General features: G+C 35.5%; 1 protein-coding gene across 8 annotated transcripts in view; it reads right to left on the bottom strand.

Moving 5' to 3' along the window:
• Positions 1 to 19071, bottom strand: part of XPO4 (exportin 4) — a 122445-nt gene that overhangs the window by 14801 nt on the left and 88573 nt on the right. For all 8 annotated transcript variants that reach the window (XM_025462739.3, XM_025462738.3, XM_035716628.2 and 5 more), the window contains 9 exons: positions 14231 to 14407; positions 13477 to 13619; positions 12823 to 12968; positions 11849 to 12026; positions 7032 to 7191; positions 6414 to 6583; positions 5193 to 5367; positions 1618 to 1911; positions 152 to 332 (listed from right to left, as the gene is read on the bottom strand). In XM_025462739.3, coding sequence (XP_025318524.1) covers positions 152 to 332; positions 1618 to 1911; positions 5193 to 5367; positions 6414 to 6583; positions 7032 to 7191; positions 11849 to 12026; positions 12823 to 12968; positions 13477 to 13619; positions 14231 to 14407 — 1624 coding nt within the window. The remainder of the gene's footprint in view (positions 1 to 151; positions 333 to 1617; positions 1912 to 5192; positions 5368 to 6413; positions 6584 to 7031; positions 7192 to 11848; positions 12027 to 12822; positions 12969 to 13476; positions 13620 to 14230; positions 14408 to 19071) is intronic.

The raw sequence follows: 19071 nt of genomic DNA, 5'->3' as shown, positions 1-19071 counted from the left end.
AAATAAATAAATAAATAAATAAATAAAAAAAAAATCTAAAAAAAATTTTTTTAAGAAAAGAAAGTTTAAAACAAACAAACAACATTCCTTTACTGTAAAAAAAGACAATAAAAACAAAGTTTAAAACCATAACCATCACACTACATCTTACCTGTATCACTGAAATCTATGAATTCTTTTGAGAGAAGGTTAGTAAGAAGTTCCATAATGAGAAGCAGGTCTTGGTATTGCTCTTCCTCAGCTGTAACATCTATTCTTTGCCGCCCTAAATTATTCTTAGAATATACTTGCAGCAAAGTAAGGCAGGCTTCATATAGGTTCATTGCTTTGGACTGTAAAAGAATGTGCATAAATTACACTACTAAATAGAACTTAGTTGGGAAAAAATATAAACCCTAAAAAAGAAATTTAAAATTATAATCTATAATCTAATAAGTTTACTCTGAGTCCCAACAGGTCAAATACTTGTTTTAAGCTACTATAAAACATAAAGAAAAATGAAAAACCATATATTAAAGATTACAGTTACATTTTGAAAATTAGCAGTTTCCTTTTTTTATTAAGATTTTTATTCATTTATTCATGTGAGAGAGAAAGAGAGAGAGAGAGAAGGAGGGAGGGAGAGGCAGAGACACAGGCAGAGGGAGAAGCAGGCTCCATGCAGGAGCCCAACATGGGACTCAATCCCGGGTCTCCAGGATCATGCCCTGGGCTGCAGGCGGTGCTAAACTGCTGCGCCACCGAGGCTGCCCAAAAATTAGCAGTTTCCTAACAAAATTTGACAACCACTTTTTGTTCATTTGGTAATTAATACACACTAGAGAGAGAAGATTTTGGCAACAGAAATGTTTTACTTCTGCTGTTTATTAACTTCTTGTATAACATTTATTGTTTCAAAATTTAACATTGTTTAACTTGCAAAAATAAAAGCACAGAGTACCAAACAGTGGTCTTAAACATCAGAATAAATGGCAATGGCTCGCCTTCTCAGTTATGCATCTGTGATTACATTTGTAATATTTAAAAAATAAAACCTTACTTTTGAGCAGGTACCTCTGATCTAACAAAAAATTACAAATCAGGAACCCATATGAAATGGTTCAAAACAAGATTTATGTTAATCTGTAGGCAATTACAATTATATTTTTTAAAGCAGTTTTAAAAAAGCTAAGTAATTTCTAAATAGGATTAAATATGCACTTTGCATCCTGATTGTAAAAGAATTCAGTGTCTAAATATCCATCTGATTTATAAAGCAAAGATACAAACTGCCATTTAAAATTTTAAGCCTTATAGTTTCAAGAGACAGAAGTTGATTAAATTTTTCTACCATCTGTCTTATCAAACATTCCTCATTTGGAAGAATTTGAATAACATTATATCTCAAAAAATTACTGATTATTAACAGTATTAGGCCAAGACTTTATATTCCTTCAATAAGCCTCCCTCTGAATTCTGAGTTCTTCTGAAAAGTTCTGAAGTCTTTTTGGAAACTCTTCTGGAGGCACAAAAGTATTATTTCAGATAATAATCATTAAATTTAAAGTAAAGTATCTGTTATTTTGTTGTACTTTAAGGAGTTCTAATCCTAAAAGGATAAAATTAGAAAATGCTTACCTCTCCAAGATAGCATATCTGTTTATGTGCAACTTCAACAAAAACTTCTATTATGAGATTGACAGTTTCTGGTGTATTTTTGTAAACTTCCATCAATCCAATACAATTGGTAAGGAAGTCCATCAAAAAATTAAAAAGAATTGCTACATTGTCAATCTGGGTAGCCTCAGCAATGCCACACAGGGCCTCCAGTGTGGCAGTGATTTCCTGTTTGACTTCCTCTTGCTGACACATCTGCTGGAAGTTTTCTTGATTTATCACTCTTAAGAATCGCTGCTGAAGTGGCTGAAGAACCTATCAAAGTAAAGCATAAATTTTCTAAATATTTAATTCACATGCTTCATTTATTTCAACTTTATTTCTTCGACTTGAATAAATATTCCACTTTCTAAAGCATTTCTAATTACTGGAGGCAGAAAAAGCACTGAAAACAATATCTGAACCACATGTTACAGTCCCCATTTTAAAGATTTATTTGAGAGAGAGAGAGAGAGAGAGAGAGAGAGAGAGAGAGAATGAGCATGTGAACTTACAAGTGCATGGTGGGGGAGAGGGAGAGCAAATTTTAAGCAGGCTCCACACCTAGCATTAAGCCTGATGAGGGGCTTGATCACACAATCCTGAGATCATGACCTGAGCAAAACTAAGGGCTGGATGCTCAACTGAGCACTCAGACGCCCCTATATTCCTCATTCTGAGGATCATTGTAACTTCTGGTCTACATAAAGAAATAACACATAGTTCACTAGTCATTAGGGAAATTGATATCAAAACCGCATGCCTTTTAAAATGGCTAGCATCAAAAGGACAAGAGATACATGCTGGCAAGAATGTGGAGAAAAGGGGATCCCAGTGCACTACTGGTAGGGATTGTAAAGTGGTGCAGCCATTATGGAAAACAGTATGGAGGACCATGAAAAAATTAAAAGCAGAATTATCATATGACCCAGTAATTTCACTTCTGGCAATATATCCAAAGGAAACAAAAACAATAATTTGGGAAAACATCTGTACCCCACATTCATGGCAGCATTATTTACAATGGCCAAGACATGGAAACAACCTGAGTGTCCATCAATGGATGAATGGATAAAGAAGTTGTGGTACATAAGCAATGGAATATATAGCCAAAAAAATGAGAAAATCCTATCATTGCAACCACATGGATGAACCTTGAGGGTATATGTTAAGTACTTAGACAAAGAAAGACAAATACCGGGGGATCCCTGGGTGGCGCAGTGGTTTGGCGCCTGCCTTTGGCCCAGGGCGCGATCCTGGAGACCCGGGATCGAATCCCACGTCAGGCTCCCGGTGCATGGAGCCTGCTTCTCCCTCTGCCTGTGTCTCTGCCTCTCTCTCTCTCTCTCTGTGACTATCATAAAAAAAAAAAAAAAAAAAAAAATTTAAAAAAAAAAAAAAAAAAAAAAAAGAAAGACAAATACCATATGATCTTATACGAGGAATTTTAATAAAATGAAATAAGAAAACAAAAAAATCCCAACTCAGAAAAAGATTTGTGGGCAGCCTCGGTGGCGCAGAGGTTTAGCGCTGCCTGCAGCCCAGGGCATGATCCTGGAAACCTGGGATACAGTCCCACGTCAGGCTCCCTGCATGGAGCCTGCTTCTCCTTCTGCCTGTGTCTGTCTGTCTCTCTCTCTGTGTCTCTATGAATGAATGAATGAATGAATGTATGAATGAATAAATAAATAAATCTTTAAAAAGAAAGATTTAAAAAAAAAAGAAAGAAAAAGATTTGTAGCTACTAGAGATGGAAAATAGGGGTGGTAGGGGAAATTTGAGTAAGGTAGTTGAAAGGTACAAACTTCCAGTTGTAAGATAAGTAAGTACTAGAAGTGTGATGTACAACATGAAGACCAAAGTTAACACTGCTCTATGATATACAGGAAAGCAAACGATTAAAAGAATAGATCCTCAGAGTTCTCATCACAAGAAAAATTTTTTCTTTTTATTGTATGAGATGACTAAACTTCTTGTAATAATCACTTTACAACATGTGTAAGTTAAACCACTTCCTGAAGTAATTTAGGTTCCAAAAACCATGAATCAGAGAACATGACTTAGTCAATGCCATTCACAGAATTCTGTCACTATCATCCTCTTCCCAATTCACTAACTGCCCAAACACCCCAAAGATGGAATTTAAGTCTCCAAAGGGCCAGAGAGTAAATATAGACTTTACAGAACATGTCATCTCTGGCTCAACTACCCAATTACAATTGCACTGTAGTACAGATGCAGCCAGAGATAAAATGTAAACAACTGGACATGACTGTTTCAATAAAACTTTATTTATAAAGAGACAGCAGGCTAGATTTGGTCTATGGGCTCCAATTTGCCAACCTCTGTTCTTCAGGTTCAAGCCCAAAATATAGCTGATATCTTTTTCCAACTCCTCTTAGCATAGAACATAAGTTCAGATAATCAGTCCTGTCCTGAGTGAATATGCATATTCATGAAGATATCCTAATTCTATTTAAAGCTATACATATGACAATATAATTATTTAAACTCTGGCCTGAAGTCACAGATGAATACCTAATTCTGTTACTCTGTTCCCTTCTCAGACATTAACAGCATTCTAGTCACAAGAACTACAGGCCATTCACTTACATACAATAACTCTTGGTTCCTGATTCAAAGCTAACTTACGTAAGGCAATGGGTCCACAGTGGTATTGAATTATGTCCCCCTCAAATTAATATGTTGAAGTCCAAGTCCGTACTACCTGAGAATGTGACCTTATTTGGAAACAGGATTGTTGCAGATATAATTAAATTAAGAATAGGTAATTAGATGAGACACCTGGGTGGCACAGCGGTTTGGCACCTGCCTTCGGCCCAGGGCATGATCCTGGAGACCTGGGATGGAGTCCCGCATCAGGCTCCCTGCGTGGAGCCTGCTTCTCCCTCTGCCTATGTCTCTGCCTCTCTCTGTCTCTCATGAATAAATAAATAAAATCTTAAAAAAAGAGAAAAGGTCATTAGGATGGGCCTCTAATTCAGTATGACTGGTAGGTATCTTTACAGACATGCACACATGGAGAATATTATGTGAAGATAAAGACAGATTATGATGATGCTTCTACAACCTAAGGAATGCCAAAGACTGCCAACAAACCACTAGAAATTTGGGGGAGAGTCTTGGAACAGCTTATCCCTCACAGCCTTCAAATGGAACCAACCCTACCAACACCTTGATCCTGGACTTCTAGTCTACAGAACTCTTAAGACAATAATTTTGTGTTGTTTATGTCACTAAGTTTGTGGTATTTTGTTACAGCAGTCCTAGCAAACTAATACAGTGGTTAATCTGCATCTCTTTATTCAAGACAAGGGGATATTTCACTGATTCCTTAGGCTCTCATTTGAGTTGTGGGCAAAAATGTGCCAACTACAGAATGACTGATAATATTTGTAAAATAATTCAACCTACTCATTATAAGGGAAAAGCATCGGAAAGGTATGACTGAAATGTTTATGTCTCCAAAGAGTATTTTATAGCAACACACAGGATAAGACATAAGAGGGTGCAATCAAAATAAAGGGAACTGTTACCTCCGTCCAATACTGCTGCTTGGTTTCTGTGTCCATATGTGCAAAACCTCCTAAGACAAGAGCCTTCATCAGTGTCCTCTGCACAGGACTTGACAAGAAATTCAGAGGTGGGCTTCGGCTTGCAAACTGCTTAGCTAAGTTCCACCAGTTTTCACACTGAATAACTAAGTTTGCCCTACAGACAGAAACAACAAAACATAAGATGTGTTACTTACATTGTATGTATACTAAGTAAAAAAAAAAAAAAAAAGGAAGGTAAATGAATTTAATTTTTGAAGTACAATATAGTCAACTTGGTATAGAATTTGGAGTCATACAAGTTTGTGCTCAAATCCCATCAGCTGTTTGACAATGTAAAATTTATTTACTGTCTCTTATTTCGTTTCCAGATTTGTAAAAAAAGGGGTAACAACAGTAAAAACAGACCTAACTCTCATGGTTAAGATTGATATTATGATTAAATAAAATATTATATATAAAATGCTTGGAACAATACCTAGTAAATTAGAACTCAATAAATAATAGCCAAATGCCAGGAGTAGTAACAATCACATTCCTGTATAATGAGAAAAATGAGTAACATTTTCAGAGTTTGCTGTAGAAAACACTAAAAGCTCTTAACTTGCAAAATAATTATCAGTTCTTCTCATCTTAAAAATGGAATGGAGAAAAAAAAGGAATAATAGGATACCTGGGAAAACTAAAAGATTATTCTGTATTAAAGTGTTTTTAAAACTATAAATTACTGGGGATCCCTGGGTGGCTCAGCGGTTTAGTGCCTGCCTTTGGCCCAGGGCGTGATCCTGGAGTCCCAGGATCGAGTCCCACATCAGGCTCCTGGCATAGAGCCTGCTTCTCCCTCCTCCTGTGTCTCTGCCTCTCCCTCTCCCCCCCGCCCCCCCCAAAATAAATAAATAAACAAACAAACAAATAAATAAATCTTTAAAAAAAAACTATAAATTACTGAATTAAACATGTATGTTTCTTTTAAGATTCTTTAATGCCAAATCCTCAAATAGTCAACACAATCCTCAATTGTAATGAGGGAAAGCTCTATTTGCGTTTAAAGCAATAATATGATTTTTTTTTTAAGTACACTGCTCCAAAATGCAGGGACTATCTGGACCATAGAACCACATAACTGCCACTTAAAAGACTACACACACACACACACACACACACACACACACACACACAGCCTGCTTCCTATGATCAGCTTACCTTTCTCTTCTTTCCACCAAAGTGACAAGGAGCTGCACAGTGTCATTTGCAAGGTCCTGCTCACTACTCCACACTGAGAGGTTACTGATGACCTTTTGTAAGAGGTAGCCAATAATCCACTGAGAACCTTCTGTATCTGCTCCAAATGCTGTACTGAATGGTAGACTTATCTTAAGAGAGAAAATCAAATTTTTAAGGTCAGAAAGACCAGCTTCAAAAGAAATCTACATAAAAATCACTAAAATCAGCATCTAAATAAGTACTACTTATTTCACATTTTATAAATGTATTCATTTCTGTTAATGTCCAAAAAGGACATCCTCAATCCACTTACATCTTCCAATGCAATTTTTCTGTCAACGTTACAGTCATATTAACATACTTAATGGTATTTACACCAAATACAAAGAACATAAATTAATTCATTCCCAATAATTTATAAATTAATGTGATCTAAAAAAAAATCTAATGTGATTGCATGCCAGTTCTCCTTAAAGTGGAAGATGTCCAGCTCTTAGTTCCATTTTGATGAGAAAATCACCAAGAAAAATGTTTAAAATGTTCTCATTTCCATAAGTGTCATCATAAATCCAAACAAAGTCAGTTTTACATTCTGACCTGATCATATAGTTTCTCATCCACCAGGAGATAAGTCTTTGCCCAGCGTTTTAGAAACCAAACAATATCTTTGCCCATTTGAGGGCTTAGTAGATGAGTGAGATCTGCTCTTATTGCTCGAGATTCAACTTCTGAAACTCTTAGAACGGCAGATAACAACCTGTAGGTATAAAAAAGAAGTCATTTATTTATTTATTGACTGTTTAATCACATTTTTTCTTAAAAGTCCTTTTCCTGTTTTTCAACTCTCTGAATTTGGGCCAGACTATACTTGAAATTTTCATCAACACAGTGGTAGACAAATGTCCCATTTTACTTCTGACCTTTGAGGAAGTAGGAAACAAGAAAAAGAAGTCACACATACAACCTTCTGCGGATACTGTATTGCATTTCCAAGTCTCAGCATTACCATCTACAGATGTTTTTCACAATCAAAATGAAGACACAAAATTAAAAGTTCAGAGTAAATGTTATGTTATTCAGCACTTTGTCACTACTCAAAACTCCCATGGTTAGCAGTTTTCATACATTTGTCATTTTATGGTAGAAGATTTGGAAATTGATTTATCCAGAATGCCCTGAATATTGAATCTTATCCCTAAATCTGAAAGTCCTATATACTTCCTAACAAACTTGATTCTTAATGGTATTTTAAAATAAAAACTTGCTGAAAAAATTATCTATGTAAGTGTATACTGTCCTCTCCTACACTACTTCTTTTTTTTTTTAGAAGATTTTGTTTATTTATTCATGAGAGACACAGAGAGAGGCAGAGAGAGACACAGGGAGAAGCAAGCTCCATCCAAGGAACCTGATGTGGGACTTGATCTCAGGACTCTGGGATCACGCTCTGAGCCAGAGGCCAGATGCTCAACCACTGAGTCACCCAGGCATCCCAATGATTCATTGGGCTCTGTGGTGTTGATAACAGAGCATGATATGCAGTTAAGTTAAAAAGTCTTTGTTCTGGGGGTGGGAGTAGGAGAGAACATAATCAGAAGTGATATAGATTTAACTTGACTTTAGCTAAAAGGCAGAGGAAGAAAAGATGTAATTGAAAGAATTCATTTTAACACCATTTTATGGACATCCATGCCAGACAGGGATTCTAATCATCTGGAGTTTGGCTTCTGCTACTTTTCCTTATTGCTATCAAGATGACTGAAATTATCTCCTTGTAACAAAATCTTATCTTTCAGCTCTTTATCCAACTGGATGTCTTGAAAGTACTATTATTTAGCACTCTGTCTTTTTGAAATAACTTCTTCCCTTGTATCAAACAGGTGGTTTTTAAGTTTCTATCCCCAGAACATCTTTTTTCCCTATATATTACACACTCCCTATATCACCAGTGCTCAAATTTTCAAGAATTATTTTAGAGTAGATGTGAACAAAAAATGACTATGACCTCACAATACAGTTAAGTTGATATATCAGATTTTTCCCATAAGAATGAATAGTTTTAAATGATAAAACTTGCAGCGTAGTAAAATTTGAATTAAATAATTTTAATAACTTTCTAAGTTTATGCACAGGAATTTAATTATCAGTGTTCTGATACCCACCATCATCCATTTGAAAAATAAACAAGTTTTTCTTTAACAGTTGGAAACTTTACATTGTTTTTCTCCTTAAAAAATTTTTTTATTTCAAATTCATTCCCCCACAGATTATACATTTTAATATTCATTTATTGATAACACTATATAATTCTTTGAAACAAGTGTGTCTAGTTATTGAAACATAATTATACAAATTCCCAGTGATCAGAAGACTGTTTTAAAACATCTTTTGGATTATCTATCATTGCAATACTTATTAGTACACAATTAAGCAAAATATAATGCAAATTTAAATAAATTATTAAACATAAAATTTTATACATTTGTCAATGAAATTAATGTAGCAAGATTTTGTTTTTCCAAATTAGCTCATGTATCTGTGAAAAAATATTACTTATTGCTAGAATGAGACAGTTGAGCATAATTTGATTGGATTCCGTTTTTGTTTAAATAGAAATACTGAGAAAACATAAATGGAAAGCATTTTTAAAATAACAGGGTTCCTCAATTTTTGAACTTCTTCCAAGTTCTATGCCAAAAACCAGAGATCTACCATCAAAAATTATTTTTAATAATCTGTTAAATGACAACTTGATTTCTTCAATGTCATTTAATGCAAAGAGGTGAAAAACTTCCTGACTTACAAAATTACTGGTTATCCATTACTCAGTCATTCACTCCCAACACCATACTATTTGAAACTGTCCTTTTATTTGGCACCCTGTACATTTTTACATACTTGCCTATACATTACAATAAGGTTCAGAATGAGTGAGAAATTTTGCTTTTCTTTTATAAAGTGGAAGCAAGGTAAAGAAGAGTAGCACAGGCATTTTACAGGCAGATAAAGCTTCGGCCCCCTTAGCTCTTAGATCTTCACCGCCCCACCCCAGCAGTGGGCAAAATCCCATGGGGTTACCTCTGAAAAAAACATCCGCCTCTTTCTGTCCTTACTTGCTGATGAAAATGCTTCCTAACCTGCCTCGTCATCCTTTAAATCCATCTTCCACTGTGTAATTCTACTACTATAGTTTGATCAGTTCACCTCCCTACTTCCAATCTTTTCTACCATTTACATGTGAGCAACACCAAACTTCCCTTGCTTTAAGCCACACTCTCACTTCCAGACCTCTGCCTATGCTATTGTCACTGCCTGGAATACTCTTCACCTTCTGCTGTATGTTGCAAACTCCTTATTCATCCCCCTCAACTGTCAGTTTAAATGCTATCTTTTCCAAAAGCACCCCCTGATCCTTCCCCTGCCAACAGGATAGGTAAACCTAGGTGTTCCTCTATCACTCTTAACAGACTTCTATTATATTCTCAGATCCTGGCACACAGGGGAACTGTATATTCTCAGATCCTGGCACACAGGGGAACTGAAAAAACAGCTGATAAAGACATAAATTTTTTTTCATTACAGTGTAGTTGACATACAATGTTACATTCAAAATATTTTTAAATTGTTGATAGTTCCAATTTCTAATCCTATTTTAATTTTTTTTTAAGATTTTATTTATTTATTCATGAGAGACACAGAGAGAAAGAGAGAGAGGCAGAGACACAGGCAGAGGGAGAAGCAGGCTCCATGCAGGGAATCTGACATGGGACTCGACCCTGGGTCTCCAGGATCAGGCCCTGGGCTGAAGGCTGCGCTAAACTGCTGAGCCACCCGGGCTGCCCCTATTTTAATTTCTTAAGTATGCTCTCTAAGCATACTTTATATTTCAGATAGCACTCACAGTCTCCCATACTTTCACGTTAATTCTTTAGATTTTAAAAAAAGGTAATTTTTGTTTTCCAACCCTCACCTCAACCCTCCATAGTCTGTGCTCTCAGATACAAAAATGTTTTGCTCCCACACTGATACCTGAGACTGGCAAAAATTGAAAAAGCACTGAAAATACAAGGAAAGCATTCCTGATGGTACTGCCCAGGCAAGAAATGTGACAAAGGAATATAGTACAACAGCATCCTGAAATGAACTGCCTTTGAAATTAATATTTACCATGAATCAAGCCAAAGCAAATGCAATGATTTCTACAAGCACCTAACCTAATGCCTATAGTAACCCCCAAAAGAAAACTTTTTCAACAGAGCACTGATATTTTATTTCAAATGAGAATAAAATAATAAAGAAAATAAATTCTCAAACATTTTCTTTATATTAGCTTCACAGTTCATTTTTTTTTAAATCTTATTTTCTACTGCACGGGTATAAATGATATCCATGTATTTTTGCATTAAAATTAAAAATGGGAGGGGGGCATAGCACCCTTCTTGAGTTACGGATTTGCAACTGACTGAGGAGGGCACTGGGTGTTAACTACATGTTGGCAAATTGAATTTAAATTAAAAAAAAAAAAGCAAAAACAAAAGGTAAATAGTGTACTGACTGTAGATTAGTTTAATTAAATATCTGATGGATAAAATATAATGAGAAGTAAAGCACCGGCCCACTACTGTGGGCTCGGTTCCAGACTGCCACAATAAAGCATATACATCATAATTTAAAAAAAAAAAAAAAGCTTTTCATTACTGATATCTCTGCCTGAAACCTAAATTTAAAGATACTGGAAATGTAAAGTGCTATTTTCAAATCCACTTTTAGGAGGATATTTGGTCTAAGGTTTGATATCCCTCTTTAATTTCACCATTAAGAATTAATGAAAATTTTGCCACCATTACTATGAAGATTAAAGTGAATTCTCATCTGAGATACGCTACTGTCCTCTAACTTCACCTGACAGGTGCCTCAAGTTTCACATATTCAGGACAAATATTTCTATTTTGTAAGGTCAGAATCATAGTTTTCCTTAAGAAATCCATTGAAATGTAATTTTAGCTTTATGAACAAAAAATACTTAATATTCACCTGAGTTCAAGGAATCTTATATACTTTGTTTCATTCATTTAGGGTGCCTATACTGCGTCAGCACTGCTTTCTGATGGACAAGTGCTATGTTTGGAGTACTTTAGATCAAACGGCCCTGAAAGTCTCACTGTATTCAGATTCAGAATAATTTTACATTTGTTTTCCTCAGTACAGGATATAGCTGTCAGTTCCCACCAGAGTGGCATTACTTAGACATACTGAGTACTCGCTATCCTTGTTTATTTCAAGGCTTCTCCAAGTTTTATTTTCTTTCATGTATCAGATTTACAACGTGCCTAACACTCGAGTCATCTACCCATCAACTCAGAATTTATAAAACAGTATAAATTACAAGAGCACAGCTATAGAGTTCATATTACCTAATCACAGAATCTGTTCTGTTGTACCCTGGGATGGAAGAAGCCTTTTCTCCTGGAGATCCCAAAATTTGAAGTGTTGTATTAATGTCAACTTCAGATGAATGCTTAATGGAATATTCCATTATTTCTGGAGGTATTAGCGGAGTCTCTCCCTGAGTATCATCAGCTAAGAGGTAGCCTTCAGTTTAAAAAAAATTAAAAATGAACACTTAACAAATCTATATTTATCAAATTACACTATAAATGTTTTCAGTTTTATCTGACTTATATATATCATATTAAGTTGATGTAAAAGTAAATTATAAATGTTAATGATAATCTCACGTTTGATGAGAAGAAACTTTCTATTTCTCAGATAATTAACTCAAATACAAAGGACAAAGGATAAATGTTTTATTCACCAATTTTATAATTCATACTGACATGTAGGCTTTTTAATCTACTACTTTTAGAAATTTTCAGTAATATATTCTGTAAACTTAATAGGAATTCTACTATTATCTCTATCAAAAGTCAATATTTGGGAATGCTTTTTCAAAAATTAAGATTTTTTAATTTATTATTTAAAATACAGAAACACTGATAATATGGTTATAAAAGAAGACCCTAACAGTCAGACTGCCTAGATTTGCATTCTGACTCCAAAAATTAACAGCAGAGTGACTACGGGCTAGTTTATTAAAACTCTCTCTCAGATTCTTCATTATAGGGATAATAATAATAAAAAATGTGGTAACAGAACTAAATCAGTGGGCTGTCCACATAAGACATTGGGTATGTAATTGGCATTAAATACACGCTAGCCAATATTTTAAAAAAATGCATCCACAGCTCTGTGATATACAGCAGCTGTACTCAAATTTCATCCAACACTAGGTATATACTTTTATTTTTAACATATGAAGCTTCTTCTAACATATGAAGTTTAAACTGTTCAGTGGCAATTACATTTTAAAAAGAAACAAACAACCAACCTGTAACTAAAATAAGCCAGTGAATATCTTCATACAGATCATCAAGCATTTTGTTGTCAATAGTGCTTGAACCAGGTGAAGCAAGTAATTGCTGTTGATGTCGCTGTAACTGACCATGGAGCCTTGTTACTCTTTCTTCTAATAAACTGAAAGAGGGGGGAAAAAACCCAAAGCTTCATAAAGTTCAATAAGCAAAGATCTAGAACTCATAATTTCCATTTATTATACAACATAAATTAAAATGTTAGCACAAAAATACATATATGAAAATATTTATTATAGTACACAACTGTTCTCATAGCAGTATAGGAATTGTGATTTATTGTTTATGACATAGAATTAAAACATTGCTTTACAAACAATCAAGGTTTACAACAGGCATTTGAAAATTGGTTATTCCAAGTTTTTATTGATATGGGTCAAATCATTTCTCATACCATGTTTTCCACAATCTCTCTGCCATCTATGCTGTAGTGCCTGGGCTCCAAATGTACAAGCCAAGGAATGCAATCATGAGTATGTTTCTGTCCATTTGTTCCAGTGTGCTGGGATACGGGGTGGGGGTGTTTAAAGTCTTTAAACACTTTAAGTGCTCTCCAGGGAATTGTGAATAGAGAATATTTGCTCCATGGGGTTTCTTTGGACTGTGTGTACCTTGTCAGAAGAGGTATACAGTGTTCTGCAGCAATTCTTCCTAGCATTCCTACACTGGCTAGTTGATCTGAAAACTGGTCTCGGTCATCCTCTTGAAGTTCACTTATTTCTTCTTCCTCACGAGAGGCCACACCATTGGCAGTCTATTATTGATGAAAGAAATAAAGAGTAAGGAACCGCATTCCTTTGTTCAGTAAATCATGCATTTCTGTTGTATTATAAAATAACTTCAGCACATCACATGAAAAGGAGAGACGGACACAGCCAGTCCAGTGGTCTAGGGCCTGCTATCTAACTATGCTGACAATACTAGCTATTACAAAAGAAAGGGGTGGAGGGACATAGAAAAGAAAGAAATGGAGGGTATTACCCCCACGGTATACATATATAAACACAGCAAATTGCACTCACAACCCACCTCCCACACCAGAGAATTTAACTTCTGTCACTGAAAAGATCTGACTTCTTTAAGATACGTGGTCCTTTATATACAAGAAGTCATTCATATCACTTGACAACTAGGAAGACACAGGTGGGTACTGAAAACTGAAGAGAAACAGGGTAACTACAAGTAGCATCCACAAAACATGAACTCATTTAGAAAATGGGGCTACTTTTGCTCTCCATCTAGTGATCTCAGCAAATCTTCTGAAGAAGTTCCTCCTAAATTTCTAGTATTATACAACGTATAACAATAAAATAGATGGAACTATGATGAAATACATTTTTACTTACAATCTAGCTTGAAACTTACCAAATTTCTTGTGCCATCTGGAGCAGCGAGGTGGCACTGAATATAGGAATTGAAAACTTGAACTGCGTGTTGGGTAAAAAAGCCTTTATGGAAATGTTTGTCGTCTTGAACCAAAGTTAGCCAGGATTCTAGCAATTTGTCATATGCTTCCATGTATACCATGTCATCTTTATCAAGCTAAGAGAAAAGAACACTCATAAAACAAATGACCAAAGAAATAAGATAGGAATTATAATAATAAGTTACAGAGTTAGACATATAAATACTTTTGAGTTTTTCCTTTAGCAAAAGTTCCCAATTATTGAGCTAATTGAGCTCATGTTAAAATTAATCAAACACTGCAGTAAAAATGTATAGGCTTTTTGTTAAACCTTCCAAAAATCTGTCTAATTTAATATATATAATTCTTGAGCAGAAAGGAATTAATGTTTACTTTTTTAGAAGACTAGCTGTTCAATACTTTGTGGAACATGTACTTTTCAAATAAAATCATACTAAAATTTTTCTGTCATCAAGAGAATTGTTAGAATAAAAATACTAAATGTGTAATCATACACTTTTAAATAATTTTATAAAAAGCGAAGGATGATGAAAACAGACTGGCCTAATCAGCAGATTTAAGAATATGTGGAGAGAACCTCATAAATGTTCCTTAACACTTTAGAACAAAAAAGAAAAGGATAGGGCCTTCACAAGAAGGAGCCTGGAGGGGATGCTGAGGCAGAAAGAACCCCAGAAACATGAGGACTCAAAGAAACCAAAGTATGTGAGCACAAGGGTGGGGAAGCCAAACAGACAGCAAACAATATAGACTGGAAGGGCACTAACAATTATGCAGGCTTGGATACTGACAGTTTTTTGGTTTCGTTTTGTTTTTACACCACATACAGGTTGTATCCTAAAATAACTTCAAAGTAAAGTACTCTGTCCTACTGAGAAGGAAGAGTCTATACATAGTCTATATGGTTAAGGATACCTCTATGGAGCCCAAGGTGTTTAACATAATATTTAACATATCACTGAATTTTCTCACACTCTATCAAGAATCCACATCCCAATTTTGCCATAAATTACTAATCAAGGTACATAATTTAATCTATGTATCCATTTCTTCATCCACAAACTCACTAGATGACTATTCAATGAAACTCAGGATACTTAGTGCCAAGCACCACTGCTTAGTGCAGAAACATAAATAATGTATCCTTCTTTCACGTTTTCAAAGTTAGTCCAATGGGGAAGAGCAAAAACCCAAAGAAAATATACTGAAGACCATAAGGGATAAATAAGCATTTTAGGGTCAGTTTTTAACAACAGTACCTCTCATATGAAGTTTGTTATAAATAAGAGACTAGTTCTGAACTATGTTTATTCTGAAAAAGGTTTGGGTACGATCCATGATTTCTGATATTCTGTTACCAGGCAGTGGACCCAGGAATATTGAAGGTCAACTGGTCTAATTTATAACTTAGCTTTACTGATTTCTAAAGCTAACAGACCCTCACCCTACAAATAAAGAACTCTGGAACCTTCATCAAAGAGAATCATCTCAAACTGTGATTCCAGCAATGTGTCAATGATTCAAAAAAGAAAAGTAACAGAGGATCTATTTCATGTATTCCAGATTACCCTGCACCCTCAGGTCATATAAGCACCTAGGTGAACTGCAACCAATCAATTGTGTTTTTTTATGCCTTCAGCTTTTATTAACCCACAGTATATATTTTTTAAAGATTTTATTTATTTATTCATAAGAGGCACAGAGAGAGAGAGAGAGAGAGAGAGAGAGAGGCAGAGACACAGGCAGAGGGAGAAGCAGGCTCCATGCAGGGAGCCTGACATGGGACTCGATCCTGGTCTCAGGATTACACCCTGGGCTGAAGGCAGCGCTAAACTGCTGAGCCACGGGCGCTGCCCCACAGTAAATTTTTTTTTAAGATTTTATTTATTTATTTATGAGAGACAGAGAGAGAGAGAGGCAGGCAGAGACACAGGCAGAGGGAGAAGCAGGCTCCATGCAGGGAGTCTGATATGGGACTTGATCCCGGGTTTCCAGGATCAAGTCCTGGGCTGAAGGTGGTGCTAAACCGCTGAGCCATCCTTGGGCTGCCCCCCACAGTATATTTAAAAAAAAAAAAAAAAAAGCCTGTCATTTTCTGGGTAAAATGAAATCTTTTATTTTTCAAAATGATTTATCTGAGAGAGAGAGAGTATGTGTGCACATGCACACATGTGAGCAAGCATGAGGGGGGAGGTAAAAGCAGAGGGAGAGAGAAACTCAAGCTGACTCTGCACCAAGCGCAGAGCCCAAAGTGGGGCTTAATCTCATGACCCTGATATCAGATCTGAGCTGAAACTAAGAGACAGATGCTTTAACTATGCCACCCAGGCACCCCTAAAATGGACCTTTTATTTATATTTAGGATTTTATTTATTTGAAAGAGAGAGAGAGAACGCATGCACAGACGGGGAGCGGCAGGCAGAGAGAGAGGGAGAAGCAGCCTCTTTGTGGAGCAGGGAGCCCAATGCAGGGCTCCATCCCAGGACTCTGGGATCGTGACTCAAGCCAAAGGCAGACACTTAACCAACTGACTCACCCAGGTACCCCTAAAATGGATCTTTTAAGAAATATAAAAATTTTAAGTCATTTTGTGAAAAATTTACGTATGAAAGGAAAATGAAAAGAATGTCACTGAATCATTTAATAAGGATTTAAAACAGAGCAAACTTTTTACTCTATATTTACCTGGCCTTAAAAGTATATTTACTGGGCATCTGAGTGGCTCAATTGGTTAAGTGTCTGCCTGAGGCTCAGGTCACGATCCCAGGGTTCTGGGATCAAGTCCCACCCTGGGCTCCCAGCTCTGTGGGGATCCTGCTTCTCCCTCTCCCTCTGCCTCTCACTCCCCCTGCTTGTGCTCTCTGTCAAATAAATAAAATCTTTTTTTTTTTAAAGTATATTTTAAAAAATTAGCAATTCTTTGAATATAACCAACTGGAACTTACTTATCTTGTGAATAGTTGATGCTTGTTATTTGTAGTATTTATAGTCTATAAAGTTGCCACAAACACTGAGTTAGAAATAGGTTAGGTTTCTTCTCTAGTCCCTACATTTTCTACCAAATAGAGATGAACAGATCAATGCACAACCTTGTTTTATGCACAACTTAGTTTTATGTGTCTTTCCATTTACAGACATCTTAATATACATTGTTCATTTACTAATAATGAACTAGTGGCCAATGACACTATTAATTCATGCCTGAATGAAGCTTATCTAATTCATAGCTCCATAAGGCACAACACAGCCTTCTCGCACACAGAACACTAGAGAGCCCTTCAGCAGAGCACTCAGAGGCCATCTCAAATACTGATATTGTCCAGGCAGTCAATGCTCAGGAAGAACTTCAACATGTTTTGACAAAAATTTGGAATGCCTCATTTCACACAAAAATGCAAAAAATGCAGCACGAGAGAACATGAAAATTTGTTTACAGTATTAGGCTAAGACAGGAAGGCAGAGCATTTGCCTTGTTTGACCTCAGCTGGGAAAAAGCATGTCAGGCAATTCCTATTTTTCATTGCATGCAAACATCCATGAATTATCAAATAGAGCTTTAGCAAGGGGGAGAATTTGCAAACAAGGATCTTGTGTATGAGGATTGACTATACTTGTAAAATCTCTAAAAGATCCTAGCTTACTGGTTCTTCTTGCTCAAGTATCATCAAAATGCATTACACCTTTGAAAACTTTCATAGCTCATAATTTTTTGAAGGACAGCCATCCATATTCTTGAACATATTCATTTTGATTATAAATACCTATGAAAATAATCAATTCAACCATTTTTTTTCATTTCTACATCATTTATTTCCTTCCAACCACCTTTGTACATACTGCTTTCAGCACTAACATTATAAACTATATTAAGTAACCTCTGTGGCACAAACATTAAAAAAGATGAAAGAATACTGTCAACAATATATGACAGTGTAAACTCCTATCACAAAATATTTGGTGAGGTTTTTCCTTGGAATGACTAACTGGATGGGAATGCCCTATATTTTCCTGTTGTTCTTGGAAAGACATTTGTTTGCTCATGAGCTGATAAATTTGAAAAAATTTAACTAGGACATCAACTAAAACTCAATCTTTGATTTCACTTACACTATCTACTTTGTCATCATTATTAGAGCTTAGCAAGCTATCTTTTCACATTCATTTTCTAATTTGTTTTAGCACTATAAATTTTCTTTTTCTGGCAATTTCCTCCTCTTTGTTACTATGGGCAGAAAATGAAAAATTCTGAATTCCAAACAGGATCCAATGAAACATAAAGAATGTTATTTAAAAAAAAAAAAATAGCCAAGTAAAATCTGTTCAGGCATTATCTATTATCACGGGAGTGATGATTCCACTTCATGCACTGCCTTCTATATAAAGTTTTGGAGAGATTTTTTTTCCTACCTTTATTTTTACTTAATATTAGAATATTCTGAGGAGCAGGTGGCTTCCTCTTTTTGTATGAGATCCTCTTAAGGAACCTTATCTCCCATCACATTCCAAGTCTTTCAAATTCAAATCGAAAAAGTCAAATTTATTATTACATACAAGTAACCTTCTAGTCTGCATATCACAATTGCTCTTTTTCTCTAATCTTGACTTTCTACTCTTATTTCTGATTGTCTCTTGAAAGTTTTAAAGGAATATTTCATTTTAAATGCCACCAGAAATCTTCTATGAAACAAACATTATGAAAAAATAATCTCTAATATAGTTTCACTGCTATGCTTATCACCTCTCCTCTTTCCTTTCAGAACATAGCCATCCTTCTAAGACC

The sequence above is a fragment of the Canis lupus genome, chromosome 25, assembly GCF_003254725.2.
Source record: "Canis lupus dingo isolate Sandy chromosome 25, ASM325472v2, whole genome shotgun sequence".
In the NCBI taxonomy this organism is placed as follows: Eukaryota; Metazoa; Chordata; class Mammalia; order Carnivora; family Canidae; genus Canis; species Canis lupus.
The sequence above is the reverse complement of the archived record's forward strand: the minus strand, read 5'-3'. Positions and strand labels throughout refer to the sequence as shown.